At 38.7% G+C, this 22,314-nt stretch overlaps 2 protein-coding genes across 3 annotated transcripts; one reads left to right on the top strand and one right to left on the bottom strand.

Annotated features, from left to right (window-relative positions):
• Nucleotides 1–661: 661 nt before the first annotated feature.
• Nucleotides 662–11,943, bottom strand: utp4 (UTP4 small subunit processome component). Its single transcript, XM_088939048.1, has 17 exons — nucleotides 11,810–11,943; nucleotides 11,263–11,428; nucleotides 9,502–9,690; nucleotides 8,949–9,033; nucleotides 8,770–8,859; nucleotides 7,988–8,199; nucleotides 7,683–7,854; nucleotides 6,983–7,074; nucleotides 6,769–6,865; nucleotides 5,960–6,024; nucleotides 5,624–5,746; nucleotides 4,830–4,986; nucleotides 3,015–3,121; nucleotides 2,441–2,536; nucleotides 1,854–2,039; nucleotides 1,563–1,673; nucleotides 662–872 (listed from the first exon to the last, which is right to left on the bottom strand). The coding sequence occupies exons 2-17, from the start codon at nucleotides 11,419–11,421 to the stop codon at nucleotides 756–758; spliced, it is 2,058 nt and encodes a 685-aa protein (XP_088795174.1). The 5' UTR covers nucleotides 11,422–11,428; nucleotides 11,810–11,943; the 3' UTR covers nucleotides 662–755.
• Nucleotides 11,944–12,027: 84 nt separating this feature from the next.
• chtf8 (CTF8, chromosome transmission fidelity factor 8 homolog (S. cerevisiae)) lies at nucleotides 12,028–17,923 on the top strand. Of its 2 annotated transcripts, XM_088938969.1 has the most exons (4): nucleotides 12,028–12,099; nucleotides 13,070–13,128; nucleotides 14,022–14,139; nucleotides 14,666–17,923. In XM_088938969.1, exons 2-4 carry the CDS (start codon nucleotides 13,106–13,108, stop codon nucleotides 14,900–14,902), a joined length of 378 nt encoding a protein of 125 aa, XP_088795095.1. In that variant the 5' UTR covers nucleotides 12,028–12,099; nucleotides 13,070–13,105; the 3' UTR covers nucleotides 14,903–17,923. The 2 variants fall into 2 exon arrangements, with proteins under 2 accessions (XP_088795095.1, XP_088795094.1); XM_088938968.1 differs by lacking the exons at nucleotides 12,028–12,099; nucleotides 13,070–13,128 and having other exon boundaries at nucleotides 13,996–14,139.
• The last annotated feature ends 4,391 nt before the right edge of the window (nucleotides 17,924–22,314 follow it).

Below are 22,314 nucleotides of genomic sequence, written 5' to 3' on the forward strand. Positions count from 1 at the left end.
GGAAGAGAAATACAATTTAGCACAAGAATCTGAACCAGACTGTACTCAATATGAAATTCTGCTTGCTGCCAGTAGGGGGCATTTGAGAGCACACAATAGGTTGCATGCCTCAGTCGGGATTGCATGCCTTCTCTGAGAAAATAACATCCTTTCCATCCGAATCATATCATACACTGGTGACCCAAATAAGTGAGCAGCAATAAATTCACTAGAACAGAACGCTGATTTATGTCAGTTAATGAATAGAATTAATATATTTTAAAATGTTTAGTTATGTAGCTACTATATCTACCACCTGTCATGATGGGAATATTGAAACCAAAAATAGCCATAAGAGTCCTTTGTATTCCCTTCATCTCAGTTAATCAAATCATTGCATTCTCTGAATGGAATAATGAATTGTAAAACAAAGTATATAAAAAAGACTTGGCGTTTATCAACCACATTTGACTATCATTCCCAATCTATATCAGTTTTTAAATCACCAACAGAACACTAACAAGCTTGCTTTTCTTCAACCAAATATATGTAATTGCAAAGCCTTAAAAAACAGAAGGAGGAAAAATGCAAATGCTCACATACACCCAAATAAGCCATCAGATCAGATCACCTGTCGGCTTTGAAGCAATTCTTTAAAAAAATGACAACTGCATACATTTAAGTAAATAATGGATTTATTTCTTTCATCACATGTGGGTTTACAAAGCTGTGGAAAAGGGAAAGCAGAAAACGCACATTCCGAAATGTTCCTGTCCTTATGTTCCAAACTTCTTCTGCATGACTGGGGCAGGAAGCTTTGAGCTAATGTCCAGTAGGGGACGCTCAACCACCACCAGCCAGTCGTCTTCGAGCATTTGTGCATGAAGGAGAGGCTGCAAGGGGACAACAGCAATAGAATCACAAAAGGGACACGAATCTAACAGACCCTAAGTTCCTCAAGAATCTGGGGCCCTGTGATCAAGCTGCTGTCTTTCAGATGTTAATTAATTTAAACAGAACAAATATTAAAACAGTTGAAGAAATCAAAGTTGCAATGCACAGGCATCACTGGAGTTAACTCTGAAAGGATTTCCTTTCTCTGAAAGACTGTCCTGACTCCCTGCAGAAAAGCTAAAGTACACAGAAGTAACTGAGTGATGGGCTGTTTTAGATCCAGCAGGTCTGAATTTAAAAAGCTGCATCATATTTTAAGCAGATACCTTGTAGGAGAGTTCATAAAATAATTTCATGCCATACACAAGAGATGCAAGTTCATCCTCATAAATGTGAACTCTTCTTAAAGACAGACATATTTAAGAAATTTGCTTATTCCTTTTAAGGGTTTCAACAACTTCAACTTCAAAAAAAAAATTTAAAGATGCCAATTAACCTAGTCAGCATACAAGTCTTTTGTAGGTGGGAGGAAAAAACCTCCACCCAAAAGGATTACTTCAATCTTTTAATGCGGTTGGAAAGGATACAAGACCTTTGCTTAAACCTTACTCTGCTGTCATGTTCTGTCTGCACACTAAAATAATGTCAATGAAAAAAGTTGATGCCCATATTGTCTATTAAGTACGTACTTGAAATTTCTTGCAGATCTTGAAAGCATGGGTCTTGCTCTGCCTCTTCTCCTCTGACAAGCTCCCCAGAGTTATCTGGTCGACAAACCTCGTCTTGCTGTCTGGCAGTGGCTTTAGAGACAGAAAATGAACTTAACCACAAAGAAAATAACCATCATGAACTTACAGCTAGACCACAACATATCCCCACAAACATCAATTAAGGATAAAAAGTCATTTTGAATGTGAAATTCTTCAATTAAAAGCAGCTGGAAATGGAAGTTATTTAAAGGCCAGCAAAAAAGTACTTACCAGGCTTTGATCAATCATACAGAACATATAATTGTCATGGAGGACAAACTGAGAGAGTTTCTTTGGGTTAAAGGTCACGTGTGTAACAGGTGTATCTCTCTCCAGCCACACCTGGTGCAGTCCCTCTTTCTGCAGCTTCCTGCTCCAGTCTGTGTATTGCTTCTCTTTCATATTGTACTCAAAAATCTAGAAATTCAAAAAACGATTTATGAACAAAAGTTTTGTGGGGTGGTGATGGGGAGGGGGGAGAAGAAGCACTAGTTCCAGGAATATGAAGACAATACAACTAATCGATAGACCCCTTACAAAAAAAATAATTGCACATTAAAAGTCTTAAGCCTTTTAGTGTAATACTAAAACAAGCACTTACAACGAGCAGTTTGCCAACTACTAAACCCAAGAGCTTAATTTGTGTTTAGTTGCATATCAGATGTGTACAAAAACCAAGAAAAAGTACAGTTACCATTAAGATACATAACAGTACATTTCAAGTCAAACCAGGAATAGAAGACATTCTGAGCACAGAGAAGAATAACATTTTTACATTGCCTAGAAATTAATTTTCTCAATTTATAAGCATACGATACCTGTTGATCTGCGTGGACCACGACAAGGTTGTTTGTTTTGGGGTGTATCGCCATGGTGCTAGGAAGGGAGCTGTATACAGGAACTGTACAGTGATGCTGAAAAAAACAGAATGCCCATTAACTCACCAAGCCAGGTTATTCATGATTCCAGGGGGCCAGTCAATATTTCAATTTGTAAGTTTTCTCACGTACACTGAAGGTCACAGAGTGACCTATTTTCAAGGTTAAAACCAGATTTAAAAACAATAACTGGATTCAGGCTATTTTATTAACAATTTAAGACAAGATTATGTAAAAAAGTTGAATTGGTAGCCTCCGAATTACTGCTGATTATCCGATATGATTATTATTGTTCTGGAAAAAATAAAAGCATTTACTAAATGCCCTAAGCGCCAAGATGTACACAAAAATGTCAACTGGCATGTTAAAGTCATGCAAATACAGGTGTAAAACCAGTATTTTTTACTGGTGTGTGGCAAGCATATTACTTTCGCCCTCCTCAAAATGAAAATATACTACATAAGATCGGTGAAATACCACGTAAAGGAAGCAAGTGCTCAAGTCTCCTGCTCACCTTCAACTTCTGGACATTGTAGATGTGGATTTCACAGCTTTTGCTGGCTGCTGCCAGCCACTTCCCATCCGCACTGGCTGCTAGCAAGTGAATGGCCTCTGCGCATCCTACGAGAAAAATCAGGAACAGTTCACAACAACAAGCCCTGAGAGTTTCACCTTATGATTCTGGACTGAAAATTAAAAACAAAATTAAAAGCTTACCCCCAACATGTCAATTAGACAAACACTCCACAATAATTCTGCCAGCACGCACTGAGACTAGGATATTGTATAGTTATAAGTACAGTATGTAAAATCAACTAAGATGTGCAAAATGAAATATATAAAAACAAGACTTCTGGAATATACGATTGTTAGTGAATTAAGCTGGTAATAATATAAACTTTCCATTGACAGTATAATGAAAGAAGCCTGAAGTAATTAAATAATTAGTAAAAAATAATTGAAGTAATCATTAACAAAAAATACTGAAAGCTTTTCCATGATAAGAAAAGAATGTACATTACAGAAATATTTTCTAAACCACATACATCCTAATTATCTAGGTAATTTAAATCAGAGGCTTCCCATAAAGCCAGACAGACAAGTTTTGAATATTCCCATTTTAAACTTGATTAAACCTATGTATCATCACTTAAATTGATGACCCTGCATGAGAGTAAGATTCTTGATTTTGCACTCATTTGTAGTCTTTTATGAGACTTTCAGAAGCAGCCACTAATGGGAGAAAGGTGTCGTGACAAGAAGAGACTTTACTCATCTCAAGGAAGGCCTGTGCCACGACTCTGATCACCTTTGACTGATGACAGCACCGATTTGCACAGATATTCTGTAATGCAGGAACCAAATTTCTACTTTTTCAACAAAAATTCAGAAAGTGTATGGTGAATAAAATCACAAGGAAACAGTTCAAAGAGCAAACTGTAAGATGCACAGTCCAAGTCAGACTGTTAACACTTTTCCCTCGCCTATCACTGGCACCAAGCTGAGCAGACAGGAAGGGAAAAAGGCAAAAGCTTGCTTTACAAGCTACCACTATTTTAAATGCTTATCCGTTACAGGCGTAGACTACATCACTCTGAAAAATATTTTCTTTCCTGATTACCTGAGCTAATATCCAAAACAAAGTCATTTCAGAGCTACTTGTGCTTAATGTCTTAGTTCAAAAATTAAAAAATTCTCAAATGCAATGACAAAGACAACTCAGATTTCCTTAGAAATCCTGAAGCATGCAACCACATTTTCTATGTAGGAACTAGATGGAAGTGCAATTAGAAATGAAACGGGGTGTATTTCTTTATGGAAGGGGCTGTGGGATCAGAGCTTCTTTCAAGAAACAGCTGGATGAGATATGTCAGTTAGAAACAAACCCAACTTCTTACACCAATGTTTTCATAAACATAAAGAACTCCTACAAAACATTTAAGAAGCACTCAATTTACTGAATAAAAGCAAATTCACTTGTGGAATATGAAAAGAAAACCACCAAAATGAATCTGGATTTTCTACAATGTCAAAAGCACAACAGCAACTTTGGAAGGACAGGTTTGATACAATGCAAACCTGGGAGATTAATGAGCCTCTCACTGCGTAATAGCATGATTGTTTCAGGATTCACAAGCTGCAGCCACTGGGTTGCTTAGTATGTCAGCTGCTACTTTACGAGGAGCAACAAACAAACATTTGAAAGTTATTTACTGTATTGATCATCCCACAGCTTATAGATCCAAAACAAAAACATACCGGTTAATGCTGCTGTTTCCCCACTAGCTTTGTACAATTCTAAAACAAAAGTACCTGCTCCGAGACTCACCTGACTTTGGCTTGAAAGTGTGAACATAACTGCACTCTGACTGAGAGAGAGCGATCACATGGACACTCGATTTCCGAGAGGCCACAAAGAGTTTGGTCGAGTCGGCTGAAAAGTGGAGCTTGTGCGCAGATCGTAGTACCTTTGGCAGCTTTGACACCTGTAAGGCACCCAGGAGAACAGTGCAAAATAAATCAAATCTCTACAGTTAAACCTTAAGACATGAAAGCCGATGGCAAACATCAGTTAACCTTTGTCACGATAGTTTTAAAAACAGCAGCTTACTTATAAATACCCTTTCACTGCTCTCAAATCCACCTTATACTGTTGGAATGAGTCATACTACATCAGCCTTAACTGAAATCCAAAACCGTGTGCAAACAAGGTTCCAACACTTTGCCCAAAGGGTTGTGAGTATGCAGAACAAGATGCCCAGTCATGTTGTTGAAACCAATACTTCAATTTATTACAAAGCACGGCTGGATGAGAATCTTGGATCAATCTGCTATTAACAACCACATGGACCAAATCATCTCCTCTCACTCAGAACTTCTCTTGTGCAATTCTCCTGATGCTTGACAAACTTTTGATAACCCAATGCCATCCCCTTTTTCATTACACTCCACTTTAATCCAGGATGCTGAAACCTAAATAGATTATTTACTGTAGCCTTAAAACATACCTGATAAATTTGCTGAATCTAGAAGACACATGACCCTGTATCACAAGGTCACACAAATATATATTTTTTGCAGATTCTCTGGGTGTCTGGCCACCCATGACATGTTGTAACTTACCCTCGTGATACTGATGCTGTTGCCTTCACTCTGCAGGTAAAACACTCTGATACTGGAAACCGTGGAATAGGCAATCCAATTACCACAAGGTGAAATGGCGCTACAGCAGATGTGATCCTCACCCTAAAAGCATAAAAGTACAGTCATCTTAACAGATTTTCAACTGCTCCACTGTTTTCCACAAATCTATCAACCCAGAAACCTTGGCATACCAAGTACTAAGAAACGGCACATTCGCAATTCTGCAGCAGTAACTTTTGACATTTAGCAATGTTTCAAATAAGTTTACTTCAGAACATTTTGTGGTATTGCCTGAAAGAAATATTTCCAAAGCACCTTTCTCTTCAGCTGAAGCAGTTTCTCTGGTTTTCTTGTAACAGGCAAGAGGTCCCCTGGCTGTCCTAAAGACAAAAAAAACACAGATATATTTGGTAGTTCGGTTAGATCCTAATAAATGTGGGAGAAAGACGAGGGTTGTGCAAACCAGAGCCTAATCCAGCAAGAGCAAAATGGGCCCAACAGTGGGCTCAAGGCAGGACACACTTTGGGTGGAAGACCACTCCATCATGGGACCCACGTAAGTCCAATAATGAGACTTACATGTGCATAAAGAGGTCAATTAAGAGCAACCAATTAACCAACTGGTTAGAGACAACTAGATTCTGAAGCTCAGGAGGGAAAAGCTGCACCCAGCAAAAGCAGAACGAGCAATCTTTATACAGAAGTAAACCCAGGTCAGAATCTAACCCAGAACCCAACAGGCTGTGAGGCAGTAATTCTAACTGGCATACCACTATGCCACCCTTCCTTTACTATTACCCCAGATGACGCTACTGCAGATCCTGTGGACACTGTGTCACCATCATAAAAGAGCACAAATGTTTCGGAAGGCTTCTTCACTATTTAACTTTTTACAGGATTACTTTTAAGATTTGTTACTTTAGCAACTTAAAACCACGTCAACTTTGTCATTTCAAGGTCTAAGTAACAAAAAAGATCTGTTTACAGAGGATAAACTGTATATTATGCCTGAAATTACAATGTGTGGTGTCACCTGATATCTTAACTAGTTGTCCATGTTAGCAGGGTATAGCATGCATAGCCTCCTGTTGCTGGCAGAATAATGTCCTTGATGCAGAACTCACCCTTGACATCAGAGCCCCCCAGCCTCCATAGCTCTAGCTGGTCAGGATACTGGAAGAGCAGCAGGCCTGCTTTCTGTGCACAAGACACTAGGCTCCGCTAGAAAATACAAACAAATTACTACAAGCCCTCTGTATATTATACAATAACAAGCATTTTCTCTTGCAGCTATTTGACAGGAAGCAAACAAAAGACCCAATTCCCAATCATACTTACATGAGGGAAAGTGATTTTGCAGAGGGCAGACTCGTATGACTTGACTTCCACTTTGTCTAGAAATGGACGAATCACAAGGTGTGTGTCCATACCTGAATCAATAAGAGAACAAAGAATATAAGCCCATCTCTTACAGCTAGATCACAGCATCCTAAACTAGCAATATATGCTTGATAATAATAAGACTGTGCTACATAAGAATGTAGGTCAGAGCATGAGTGGCACTTTGAAAGCTGTTTTGTAATGTAACATTCTTAGCATTAATATGTAGCTCACACTTTTCCCCCCACTGTTCCATTTAGAACATCGTAAAATCATGCTGTCTGTTATCCGCACTTCATAACTAGCAATTAGTTTTTACAACTACAAATTTACACTTCATCATTAATGTTCTTTGGGATCAGTAGTGCATTTTATGCAACTAAAAATGCCTTAATAATACTAAAAAAAAGCATTATGTAGATCACCATTATGACAGAAATAATTTAGAAGATTTTATTGACAACATTATAAGAAACATCCAGTTACATTTTTCTTTACTTTTCTAGTGTAACTTCACATCTCAGGGAAAAAAACATTTGAATAAAATGTGAATGGCAAAGCTCAATACTACAAATGGTGCCAATAACACTGTGAAGTAGTGTTAGGGGTCTGACTGCACTTTGATCACCATCAAAACAGGCGAAGCAAGAAAACTGACCCCCGGACACAAACGCAGTCTTGATTTCAGCCACGGCCCTGACGTCATGAGTGTGATGCTTGAAGACCCTGGTCCTGACCCACTCTTTCTCTTCGGCTCCGAGCTTCGGAGACAGGAACTGGAACTGCACTACGGTGCCTTCTGAAGTTCCAGCCACAATGCTGTCCTCATCCTGAAGAGGAAACAAATTCACTGATGCTCATGTCTCAGCATCTGGATATATGGCTCAAAGCAGCATCTGAGCCTCAACAGCGTCCATCTTGAAGAAAGGTTTTAAAACGGGAATCGCCACATGCACCACTTACCTCCGACACAGACAACGACAGGACGTCCCATTTAGAGATCGGGTGGTTTTTAATCAATGTTCCCATTTTCGCATCCCAGACCTGGACCTTGCCAGAGGAGTCTGCGCTGACAATGGTGTAGTCAGAGAGGAAGATCAGGCTCCACACCACGCAGTCCTTGTGACGTATACCCAATGGACCTCTGTCCACCAGCAGCCTCCGAACTGAGTGACCTGGAAATGAAACACACCAAACGGGGGACAGTCATTTGTGTCCTGCACTACCCCTTTTGCCAAATAGCAGTTTTGAAACCAAAATCCAAACATATGTTGAGGGATCAACAATTTTGTTTTTCTAAGGAAGGTTAGTATAACATGGACAGAACTATTTTAACACTTCTATAAATCTTTTATTGAAAGTGTCTTCATTTAATGTCTTGCATGTTGGTTTGTTAGCATCAGTAAATCTGCAAATTGAAATAGACTGGAAAAAATACTGAAGAGAAGTAGTAAAGAAGAATTAAGGGGTGTGTAGCACACCCTCTCCACTGCAAATTTACACTATTCCCATTTGGGAAATGCCTTGGTACCTCAAAACGTAAAGGGGATACACTTCAGAAATCATTTAATCCCTCGGCACCTGAATTCTTATATTATAAAATAATTTTATTTTTAAAAATTATGTTGGCCCTGACCTCTTTGATGGTGATGACTGTTTTTACTGTAGTCTTGGGCTCTGCCACAGGTTTGCCCATGGGGGGATAATAAAAGTTTGAACTGAACTGCATTAACAAGTAAGCTTACCCGTTTTCACATCAAAAACCTGGATCATGTCCGTCAAACCTGCCGCCACTTGCTCTCCAGATGCGTGCCAGGAGAGGGAAAGAATACGGCCTTAGGAAAAAGATCAAACTTAGATTAAGTGAATTCACTGAGACTACAGTCTTTTTAAAAACCGAACAAACCAGACTCACTATCCCCACCTTTCTGACGGCTTAAGTTCCTCAGAAACTGGATTCTTTCAGGCAGCACTTCAAACAGCTTCACGGTCCCATTCTCACATCCCACCTAACAATCAAGAGATACAGTAAATGACCACAAAGTACACTATTGCAAACTCCATTTAACTCAACAACCAGGTGGCCTGAACACTTTTCCCACGCTAGCCAACTTCACTCATTTAGAACAGAAATTCCTGCCCATAAGGCCTTCTTATAGACAGCATTATTGGAAAGAAAGGAATACTACTAAGGAACGTGAAAGCCTTATAAAAGCAAAAAATTATCAGCACAAAGTGACCAAGTTTCAATTTCATTTCAAGCAACAATGAACTTCAATCTCATATACTCAAGCCAAGCAGCAAGAACATTATGGTGCCTAAACTGCTAACTGCCTACACTTTATCTTTTCACCTACAGCGAGGGTTTTCCCCAATGTAGTGCACTCCTATTGAACATGACCGGAATAAAGACTGTACAGAGTAAGTCGCAAACAAATCCGAATTGAAACGTGCCTTTATAAATGAGCTTTACTCACCACCAAATGCGTTCCTTCAGAATTGCAAGCCACAGCCCACAGAGGTCCCCCGGATGGATCCAAGGAGTACTTTGCACACAGGTTCTCCAGGTCATACTCTACGATTTCTCCATTCAAGCCAACGGTGAAGAGACGGCTTCCAACCCAGCAGATTGCCTGAATAGACCTGGAATCATTCCCAGGAATCACCTAAGAAACACAAAGAAAGTATACAGAGGTTCACACCAGGTATACTGCTAATGGTTTAACTGAGCTCCTCTGCTTGCTCAATTACAAAATAACTATTCCACAACCCTAAGGGAAGATTTTTTGTGCTTTATTGTATAGATTGAAAGAAATGCAAGTAATAATGACTTAAATTAGTATAGCGCTTTTCATTGTTTCACATACAGGAGGAAGCCCACTTCATCCCCCAGTAAAGTGCACCACCTCTCTGGATGACATACAGATACCACAGTGCGCCAACAGTTCCCCAGTTGAAGAAGTGAGAACTTATTTCACTTGTTTGATGGCCAGGCAGCTCAAGCTCAAGTAGCGTTTATCCAGGACGCTGCATTAACACCCCCTGCTCTTTCCAAGAGTGCCATGAAAAACAACCAAGTCATCAAGAGCTCAGTTTAATGTGCTGTTTAATGTTCAGTTTAATCAGAAGAACAGCAGCCATTTCCAGATTAGCACTGCCGTACTGGGATATTGGAAATACTGGGTCACAGAGAAGAATGCTACCTTTTCCAGCAGCATCCTTATTTACTTTACACGCCATTACTGACAACATCCAGGGTTGTTTAACTTCGAGATCAAGCTACAAGATGCTAACACTGCCATCCGAGAGAGATTCAGGAACAAGCTGCTTCATTTAAACCAGGGGTGTGAGACGGTTCTTCGAACGTCTAGTGTCCTCTTTTTCATGTTCCAACCTGAGCTCTCAATTACACCTTGGATCTAATCGATTTAATTAGTCTAATGCTTGTTGTCTCTGAGGTGCTCTGTGGTTTATAACTAACTGTACCTTTAATTAAGTGCTTTGATTTATCAACTGCAAAAGACCTTAAGTAACATCTGTATCCATTCAAAATGAGATTAATTGAAGCTCAGGTTGTAAGGAATCCAGCAGGCAGTAGAAACTCCAGACAGTGAGTTTGACACCCCCAATCTAAACACACTGCTGTACACATCTACTTAAAGACTAGACAACTTTCGCTAATGTTTTTGCAATGACAAATACATGCCAATTAAAGCACAGCTTCCACAGAACATTACAGCAGAACTGCAAGTAGCCATACCTACTCTCATTTCTGATCTCCAAGGACAGGGGGGTGTCATTCTAGATCATAAGATTCACAAGTCTGAAAAACCGAACTCTGATTTTTAAGAGTCCTTGCCATCATTCAATGAAAAATATGAATGAGATGTGGTCACGAATAAGGTACTGACAACCACGAGGATTCACGTACCTTGTGCGATTTTCATGTAATTAATGAATCAAGGATTTACAGAGAAGGGATTAATGTTACTAGACATCAATACATTCAAAATCCGGGTTTACAGATGAAATCAACGAAGCAGAGTGTCGTTGCCGAAACTGCACAACCCACAGCGAGCAATAGAATGGTTGCCACTCAAAAGAAATAGACCACAGGAAGTTTAGCAGGCTTTAATTTGATGTGAACCGAAGTACGCTCTGATGAAGCCATTTGCTCCAAGCCATTAGACCGTCACTGGGCGCCATCAAAACAGAAATAGAGCAGATCCTGAATTTACCTTTTCTTGAAAGTATCTATCAGAAAAATTGAAGATCTCTACGGAGCCATCCAGCCGAGCGAGCGCCAGTCTGTTCGTCTTTCTGTTAAAATCCATGCAGCGAATCCCCGTCGGCATGTAATCAAAAAACCTCACTCGGTGCACTTTAAACTCGCCCATAGTTAAACTGCGAACAGAAAAAAAAGATACTCATGTCAATAAAAGCGTGTTACGGGTAGCTAAAGAAGAGTTTCTATACCCCCACACCATTCACCTATATGACAAACACCAAACTGAACCCATGCGTGTGTTGTGGTATAGCTTAATGCCAGCTGTGATACAACAAGTCTACTACAAAACAGACAAGACTGCGTTGTAATGGCATATCAGAAAAAAAACATAACAGCGAAAAAGTAAATTGACTGTAACTATAAAATGGAAAAGGGTTATTTTCAAAGTGTTAAGCGTGGAAACATACGCCTATTTTTTTCCAATACAAATGTTTTATTTTTAGAAGGTAAATGTCGAAATGGTCGCCTTGAAGACTTCGATAAAAGCTTTCTCTTACTCTGACTTGTTCTTTTCTTGCGCATCCAACTATATTTACAAGTTTTCTGACTTTCCCAGCCCCACACCAGACGAACACGCCGGTCCTCTCCTCCACACCACAGCACCACATTTGAGACCTTCAACCCGGAACTGGAAACAACCAGCACCCCTCCCCTTCCGGCAACGTGGTTATAGCGAGCTGGCGGGAATTTAGGAATGTGACAGTAGACCGTTCCATGTGTCAGAAGAAAAGGCGAGCGGACGCACAGAAACAGATATGGGCTTCAGTTGGACGAGTTGTAATTAGTGGTAATGCGTATAGATTAATGTTCTATATTGTATTGTACGTCAGGTACCGTAAATCCCATGAGTGGCAAATACTTTTTTAAAATAAAAATAGTTTGTGAAATTGCATACGAATTTATTAAACGTGTTTTCGGGGAGCGAATCCAGCCGTCTTAAGATTTGAGCTGGGTCCTGTTTTAATCAGTGGCACCAGTGAGGTGAATCGAGTGACGTGACAGTGAAAAACTGACCGAGCTCGATGCGATGATATTAACCCGTGTTTGAAAGATGCAAAGCAATCTTGCTCCGTGTACGAGGTGTATTTCTAGAATAAATATAATAATATTTATTATTTCCTTTATGCATTTTTGTCTAGGTTTAGTACAAGCCACAGAGAATAAAATTAATTCGCGATTAATTCATTTCGTTAGGTTTCGTTAGTTATGAAATTTATCTTATTAAAAACACCTAAATCATGCTATTGTTTTTTAATGTGAACTCCCCTGGTGTCACCAGTGATCAATACTGGCTCCAGTGTGCACAATGTTCAGAGCCCTGGCCTTACTGTATAACTGGAAGGTTGTGGGTTCAGATCTTTTATGTGTCACTGCTGTTGTTCTCTTGAGCTTCACTGATCTGGAAAACAACATTTTTGATTATTTCATAATCACTGGTATTCAATTCTGTTTCTTTAATGTATCTTGTATTATTTACACATTTGTGAGGTGTCCCTTATAGTGCCAATGTATTGGTGCCCTGGTTTGAGTGGGTGTCTGTTTGTGTCTGTCTGCCCTGTGATGGACTGGCGTCCCATCCAGGGCTTGTCCTGCCTTGTACCCGTTGCTTGCTGGGATAGGCTCTGCTCCCTTGAGGCTCTGTACTGGATAAAGTTGTTAGAAAATTGATGGATGCTCTTCATGCCTGCTGCATTTCACTGATAGGTGAATCATTAATGAGTTAAATTAATGTCCGTTTCTCTTTTTTATATTTTTAGAACACATTCTTCTAAGCCTCTGTGACACCTGTGAAAATGGTTCAGATCCTCATTTCAAGGTATAAACGGAAAAGTCTTATCTTGCACCCTGTACTTGCTCTGTGTCCTAGGATCCTGCATTTTTAGTATTCACATGTCTCTTAGTTTTCACTATCTTACATTATAGTATGGATGCAACAGCAGCTTCTTAAGCCAGACTGTGACAAGATTGAGGTTAAGCACACGGGCTCCCTACAAGTCCCTTCACAATGTTCGTGACTTCAGGGCTGAAATGAACTCTCTGATGGGAGTTAGAAACCTTGCCGTTACTTTGGGAACAGTAGTATCATTTGAAGTTCATTAGGAACTAGGGTATCTTTTTCCCTTCTTTGTAATACTGCTCTGTTAAGGCCTTTGCTCGGCCTGATTCTGAAAAAAAATTGATGCATGTCTTTAATTAACCAGGATTATACTACTAAAGCCTTACTTACTGGGTTTATCTGCTAAAATACTAAACATGAATTCTGGACATACTGAAGCGTAAGTATGTCACTGGTCTAAAATAATATAGTTGAAGCATAATATAGCTTAAAAGGCATTATTCAGAACTGCCATATCACTTGGTTCCATTTCCTGCAAAGTTCCTAGCTTAATCTTTTGCAATCTAAGTAGGTAAAGTTCCTCTTTTAGCTCTCTTTTCAAACCCCACAAACTGATCGATAGTAAAGGCACACATACAAATCTGTTGTGGATTTGTTTGTTGATGAATGCAGGCATCCGGGGTGATGATCACATTATGATTGTAATAATCATCCCTACACTACAATTAAATCATTGCCTTTTTTTTTGCCACGCTGATTTAACAGATTGAGTTCGGGATTTTTTTTCAGCAATATAAGCAGAGAAAGTAACATGAATTTTTACATAAATGATACATGAAAACTCTTATGATTAAAGTGTTTGTGTCTTGCAGTCCTGACGGAGGCAGACCCAGGGAGTGGATGCTGCTGGAACTGCAGGGAGAGATAGTATCTCGTCAGAACACTGGGCTGACTGGGAACCTAATGGGAGACCTGCATTATACTAAAGAGGTATGAATAAGAGACACGTACTGTACAGCGCTTACAGCGTTTACTAAACATTTAAATAAGTAATATATAGGCTTGATTTACTGTCATATAGCTAATGAATTTAGTAAAACTAAATGCTATAATGGAATATCAGCATTTTATTGGTTCTTCTTGGAACTTTAAGACTGTAATTAAGAGGTACAAACAAGAGGAGGCTGTTGTCTTCGCTCTGCTCATTTGGTTCCTTGTAGTTTAAAGATTTTGTGATCCAATGCCGAAATTACCCAAAGATCCCAGGTAAGCACACCTCGGCGTGTTTCGGTAATGCTGGGTAGCGTGCTCCATTTGCGGTTGTGCAGTTGTGTTCAGAATCGCTCACACAACCCTTTATATAAAGCAGGGCCTTTTTGACTTCTAAATGCATTCCTCATAATTACTGCTTATAATTATTACCGCTGCTTAAACATTACTGAACTGGAACAGGGACCATATCCTGTGATGCATTGCTTCCACAGTTTGTTTATCCCTTTCACCGTTATTCGTACAGGGGGTTCCTGTGCTGATAATAGGACACCACATATTGTATGGGAAAATTGTGAAACTGGAGAAGCCCTTCGCTGTCCTTGTCAAACACTCTGGACTCCCAGAAGGCCCAGAAGAGGATGCCATGGAAACGAGCAAAGAGAGGCCTACAACATACCAGGTTTCTGCGCTCATCAAGAAGAAACTGATCTTTAAAACCCGTCCCAAGCCAATTATCACCAACGTGCCAAAAAAAGTATAGCTCCCGTAAACTGGCATTCATTTTCACAGACCACTGGCTCTTGGCATTCGTTTCCTCGGATGTTCTGCTTCCCCTTGTTTAGGAGGTCAGATCTGATCATGCACCTCCTCAGTCTTTTGAAAACATGCACTTTAATGAAGGAGAACACGCATTATTTAACTGAGTATTTTCTGTTGAGTAAATTTAAAAGGAATGTGTGAGGTTTTTAACTGTTCTTTCAGGGCAACCCTACTGTATGATCCTGTTTATATATATTTCAGCCTTAAAGAGGCGTGATACAAACCTCCACGCAAGTCAGGATATAAAAGAAACGTGATTCTGCGTTTTTACAAAATTAGTACAGGTTCACATTAAAATAATGATTTGTGTTGTGAAAATGATCCCCTCATTAAAACATCCCACAGTTGTGTTCAGAATCACTTGGTGGTGTAGGAAAATCTGTTTCTTGTTTGCTTGTTTTCTTGACATGGGTTAGTAAATACACAACAGAAGTGCAAAGGAAAATATTTCCTTATCTCTCTGAACCACAATATATCTGAAATGTAAAAAAAACACCTTACTCCTAATAATATATTAATGGAAAAAAGACTTTTGAGTCTTATATCAGTGGAAATCGGGTGTTCACAGCACATAGCTAGCTATGTTGAGAAACTCAAAAGGAATATGTACTGTATACCACACAGCAGTACAGAGCACTGGTCGTTCCCACTGAAGAATTTAGCTCCATTCACAGTGAGGAAGGGGCTGATTGTGTTCTGGGAAACACAGACCATTTCAACAAGATAACAAATATGGCCACATTTTTTTGTTTTTTAATAGTTTCACAGTAATGGTGGTAACAGCTCATAAGAGACCCTATAAATCTGAGTTAGCAAACCCATGATAGTGTCAAAGGGACACCTCAGACCTTAAAATAGTTTACAATAAGTAAAAATGCATGCTAAATGTACCCATATAGTGAACAGACTTGTCCATTTTACCTTTGAAACACGCGACAGACCATTAAGATAATTTCAGAGCTCTTTTATTGAAAAGCATTTCAATCCAAAAAGTTCTTAAGGGTCAAAAAATAAATACATACTTCAAAATAAAATTAATGTAAAAACTTTAAAAAACCCTTTATATGTATATGCATACACTGTAATGCCTCCCGCAAGACAGACAAAAATATATCTTTAACATACAATGCAACTACTGTACATTTACAAATCTCAAAGAAGTAATTTTTTTCCTCATTGTAGTCATACATGTCAATAATACACAAACATTTTTAAATGATCTAATAGAAAAATATATTTATGTACACCTTTTTTTACATTGTCCTTATGTACTGTAAACCTCTAGCTTGACTTACGGTGGACCAGAGGTCTCTACCCTGATCCTTGAGTGCCACAATCTAGTTATTATAGGTCACCCTAAGTCACCTCTTATTTAAAGTGCCTGTTTTAGTACTTGGTCAATTAACCAATCTTGGGAGCTGTACGATATTCTGATTTTTGAACATATCACTTGTTGAAGTAATTAGAGTAGAACTGTTTCAGGCCTTTAGAAACTGATGATTTAAAGGTGACCTACAGTATAAAAGCCACTGGACTGGGTCTCCCAGGATCAGGGTTGGAGACCACTGTCTTAGGATGTCTTTGCCAGAAGTATTTTTCTTATTCTGTCACGCGTCACAGTTCAGAAAGGCTACCTTCATCAATGCCTGAAGTTTCGAGAAGCATTTCACTGCTATTTGTTATTCTTTATAAAATTGTGATGAAAAATGTACAGTATATGGATAGTATATGGAGCACAAAAGAAGGTGCATCAGATCAGTGAGAGATGGACTGGACACAGGGCTCTCGGACTCTTATTCATGAATTTAAACGTAAAATAATTGAATTGCTATTGAGTGGCTTGTAAAACTTGCAGGACTCTTCAACATGAAGGAATAGTCATCCATCACTGTTAAAATAAAGAGCCATACTTCGTGTTCTTAATGTTCGCCTGCCAATAACGTGGATCAAAAACACAACCAATGCAGTGGCTCTGCATGAAGCTGCTTTTTGCTGATCTCACTTGTTTTATCTCAGTCTTTTTAACTTGGGCCTCAGGAAGGCAGGAAACAATAGGGAAAAGGATATTCTGTTCCACCTCCAGCTACAAGGGAGTTTGTATTGGCTGTCTGTGTCTTCAGCAGGCAGCCTCAAGTAAGAGAAGCAATGGAATGAATGATTCAGGCTAGGATGAGCTCAACTGCACACAAAGATCACAACTCTTCTTAATCATTAAACAAGGAATACACTTCACTGGTAAGGAAGACATTGATTCTTCAATATACAGTCATTTCCTAGTACATCTACACACATCACCATGCTGGAGAGTTTCTTCCATTGGGCCAAACAGGTGTCAATTTCTGGATTTTCATCCGTTTCACTGTGAAGTGAAGGAAGAACATGAAACCACTGAAAACAAAGCCTGTCTCATGCAGAAAGAGCTCAAGGAAACCAACACCTCATTTTATCACAAATACACCCGGACCCTTGTACAGCTGTGAGAGAAATGTGTGGATGTCCTGAATCTGTGTTCTCAGCTGCAGGTGTAGAAATACACTCTTCAGTTTTAATAACATCACTGTCGGCTACAATACAAACAATTTACAAATGGATTTCTCTTAGAAGCCGTTTCTTCTAAATTGCATTTTCCTGCTAAATACTTTTTTAAATGTTAAATTGCAAATTTATTAGAACACGCCAGTATCAGTTTTTAATTTCACTTTGTAACATTGTAGCAGAAAATCCCCAAAAATTGGCCAAAACAAAGATGATGGTTGATGATATTAATATACCACACATGCAAGATTAAAAATTCAGCAATTAATGCTTCTCATCTTCACAAAACAGATCAAACTATCCATCAGAATGAACACGACCACATGGAAGTTTGCAATGCTCTGTGAATGAATTATTTTTCATTGGTTTACAAAGCTCAGCAAATTAAAACTCTTGAGTTGTTCTAATAAAATGCACACTATATTAAAATTTTCTGTTTTGTGGCCAGGTATTCTTTTGGCTATAAGAATGAAAAATTCCTACACATTTTTCATAGAAAATACTTCATCAATAATGTCCCCAAAACTGTGTGTATCATTGAAAAAGCATTGAAAGAAACTGGATTTTAAAAAAAGAAACAATGATAGTGACTTTTATTCTGATCAAGGAACTCTCGATCCACAAAACTCAAATGCTCACTATAGTCTGTCCAAAAATATGTAGGAGGAAGTACAGCCTCATACCAAGAGTCATCATTTTGGATTACATCTTGTTTCATGTGAATTTGCTAGAATATATAATTAAAAATTACAGAAGTACAGTACAGTTAATTGGTAAACTACAGCCCTAGATGCCTTACCAAGTACAGACAGGTTTCACACCTGACATTCGAATGCAGGACACTAAGATTTAGCATTCTGCATATCATCCAAATCTTAAAGACAAAGGCAAACCATCTCCACGAAAAGGACGCTAGAATTTTTGAAGGATCAATATAAGATGCAGATCAAAATAAGAAATCTAATTTCCTTTTATTATGAAATAGGTTCTGGGGGCCACACTACCAAGAAGTAGCAAAGGTATCTCAAAACTAGGAATCTACAGGAGCAGCAAGGTAAATGTAGAGAAATCAATGGCAAAATAGGGACATTACCATGCAAGTTCAACATAGTAAACTTCCATGAGAATTAAGTACTGTAGCAACGCCAAAAAAATGCTCAAATAAGCTAAGTAAAAGAATTAAGCACAGTATGCACTCTTTAACGACGAAAGGCAAAAGCACGCTTTGTCCCGAGTTGCTAAACCAGTGCTGGAAACACCGCAGATGGGTAACTTTAGCTGTAAAATCCAAGTAAATTGAATACGGAGTTCACACAGGAAACAGAGCACCTGAAGGGCCCCGATTCAGCGCCAGGCTGCGTGTTAGAGGATGAACTTCTTTTCCCTTGTCAAACTGCCAAGGAGACACTTTTAAATGCATTTTGTTCCCATTTCAATATCTCCGTTTTAATCAGAAGTATTGAGGGATGATTACGGCTTTTCCCTTTCGTGTAAAAATAAAGTCTAAACTAATCACTGAATTGTACTGTTACTTCTTAAGCCTCCTTCGCCTGCTCCTGGACAGGTGTTATTTTCTTCAGGATGGAGAACAGCCGTCACCTTTTTCTCGTGAAGGCGAGGATAAATTAACTCTGTCTTCTCTTTCATATAAAAAATCAAAAATGTAAAGAATGAAAGAAATATAAATTTTACATATCGATATATACAAAAAGACACTGTATTTAAACATGAGTCGATCAATAGAGATCGACTGAGATACAATGTGGAAATTAACACTGTACAAATAAGACGACGTATACAAAATGAAATAAACATTTTAAAAATCCACTTCTTTCAAACTGTTTAAAATAAATTCACAATAGTTCAAACAAATGTACAGACCACCAACAATGTTACAGGATGTCACTGCAATGACATTTGAATGCACGCTTTATTGTGAGTAGCAGTGAATTTTCTTTTTATAAAAAAATGGTTCTGAGAATTAAAACTAATTACATATTTTGATTTTTTTCCCGTCCCCCTTCATAAAGCAATTGGCAATCCCAGGATAATATCCAATATGAAAGAGCACCAATAACTATTAGAAAGAAAGAGCTTTAATATAAAATGTAATAAAACGAAACGCTGAAAATTCTACATAAGCCAAAACATTTCAACGTTTCCATGAAAGGAGATATTTTAACTTATTGTAAACTCATCGCTTTAATTTTTACTAAACACTTGCGGGCAAACGTTTAATTGCCCGTTTCAAATAACGGTACAATACCATCGCTATGGCGAAACGTGGCGAAAAGACTGTAGAAAGCAGCAAGGTGGGGTTTGCGCATCGGAAACAAAGCAGGCGAATTGAACAATTATGGTGAGAGCGTATATAAAACGGAAAGGTTTTGCTCATGATGTCCGACATTTGAAGATACGTGCAGGCTATTTCTAAACTTAACTGTGGAGTGCAAGCTGAGCAATAAAATTGGGCGCACATACAAACGCAGCCAGTGAAAACGAGGCACGCCAGAGGGCAGTATTCTCCATACGGGACGAGCACTATACAGTACTGGATGTAGGTGACGAATTGCTAGCATCTTCAGTGTAAACCGTCGACGCGGAGGATGCTAGTGCCCTGCTGTGTGTATCGGCATTTTCCAGGTACAGGCTCATTTTGGGCCTATTGGTAATCATACTGTAGCTCATTCCCTTGTTTCCTGCCCCATGACAGTGAACTTTAGAAGCACCGTACAGAGATCATAAATTATTATTTGATACTGGCAGCTATACCAGTCTCTCACTAGAAGAGAATGTACAAAAATGTCCCTCGAGTTTAGTTTATTAAAAAAATGAAAATCGATTGAGATATACAGGGTTTCTGAATTGCCCTGCAAACAGATGCAATTGTAGAACTACGGTACCCTGCATTTTGCAAGTTAAAATGCATATAATGGCCTGGCGCATTGAGTAAAAACTAGTGAAGCCTGGACTTAGACCTCAGAGTGGTCAGTGAGGTTCAGAGGAGTGTAACATCTACTGTATTGCACATTTTGTTTACCACTGCCAGTTCTCCCTCCCAGAGCCTGTACTCCATTACAAAAGCTGTAAGATTATATCAGGTACAACTATCCTGTCACCAGTGCTCTGAGCCACAACTAATCCAAGTATGAGTTGTGTTGAGAGGCTGTTTTATTGGATGACTAGCAACTCATCTGTTATGTGGGTTGCTAGCAGTTGTTTGTTTCTTCTTACATTGGTCTGATGTACTATATACTGTAGTTGCATAAAGCACCTTCAGCATTCTAAATATCTAGTTTTGCCTTGACCACAGTGTGAGACTTTTATACACAAGTACACAACCTAGCAAATAATTACCATCCTTAGACTGTCATTAATTAAGAGCTGGGTTTATGTTTTTTTTTCATTCATGCTGTAGGAACCTACAGGCTTTAACAGTTTGAACTCCAAAGATATATAATACAGAGGCACAGAAATTAACAATATAACAAACAACATTTAAAATAATGTCAAATCCCACTCCCAGTCAATCTGGACAGAGTATTAGTCCTCACACTGTCCGAAATGGAGTTTGAAATATCCCATTTAATTAGTCAATAATGCTTCAAAATATAATCATGTTCTTTGGTTGTTACGTGTATTTAAATAAAACAATAAATACAAAAAGGAAAAAAAATAAATAAAAAAGAAAAATACTTGAATAAAATTAAAGAAAGTCTGCTTTTCAGCCACATTTCAAGTTGTTCACAGAGGCTCAGTTACTGAGGTACTGAAAGACGAGTTTTGTTCAAAGGAATAAATAGGAAGATATGCAAATAAAATGAAAAAATGAAGCACTGGGTGTGCTTTAGTAATAATTTCTCATGAAATTGAATTGGACTCTGAAAAGATTTTCCTTGGTTGTCATTTTGTGTTGGAGCTGTAGCTGGTGTATGTGTGAGGTCTTGTTACTGCAGGACATTGTCTCTACAAAGGACAGTACTGAGAATCCTGAGTATAAAGGAATGACCACTGGTTATTGCCCTAATGATCCCCTTGTACCATCAAAGCACCAGGTACACAGAAGGAACTTGAACTTGCTTGTGTTTAGGCAAAAGGTTGAAATTGAAGTCTAAAACTAGTCTGCGACACTACAGTATGTGTGGTATTTTTCTCTAAAAAAACATTCAATATTGTTTACAGATTCTCAATTGTTCAGCCTCAATCAGAAACACCAACATGTTTTCTACAGCAACATGGAGAAAGTGGCACATTCACGAATTAAAAAAAATCAGTTGCCCAAAAGAGGATTTTCTCTGCCAGCTTTAAATTCTTGCTGGGCCTTGACAGTGTCACCTATAACCAGAAGAAAACTACACTTTTTCAATAACAATGGATTGTCTGCTTCATGTTGGTTTTACATAGTGCACCTGTCATACACCTTGAGAGAGGTAACCTGATTTAGGCAGAAGATTAAAATATGTCTAGTTCATCTCATAAATGTAACAGTTGAAGTTAGTATCTAATCCAAGAATTCACTTGGACCCTGTACACTGTGAAAAGAGCAAAGATAGCTGCTGTGCACCAGTCATTTGCTTTGATTCTTGCAAAAAATTGCACTCTTCTAAGGTGTGCTGGCATTTGCTTAAAAAAATGTCACTGCCAGAAGGAATCCACTTTCGTGTATAGCACCGTTTGTGTACACACGGACTGCTGCACAACTGATGTGAAAGGAATTAAGGCCACAAGAACTGCCCCTCAACCATATGTGCTTTAGAGTTAGTTCATCGCATTTTCTGATCTCAGCAGGCCCCCCCAAGGAAATAGCACCGGTTGGGC

The sequence above is a fragment of the Atractosteus spatula genome, chromosome 21 (assembly GCF_055471065.1).
Source record: "Atractosteus spatula isolate fAtrSpa1 chromosome 21, fAtrSpa1.hap1, whole genome shotgun sequence".
Lineage (NCBI taxonomy): Eukaryota > Metazoa > Chordata > Actinopteri > Semionotiformes > Lepisosteidae > Atractosteus > Atractosteus spatula.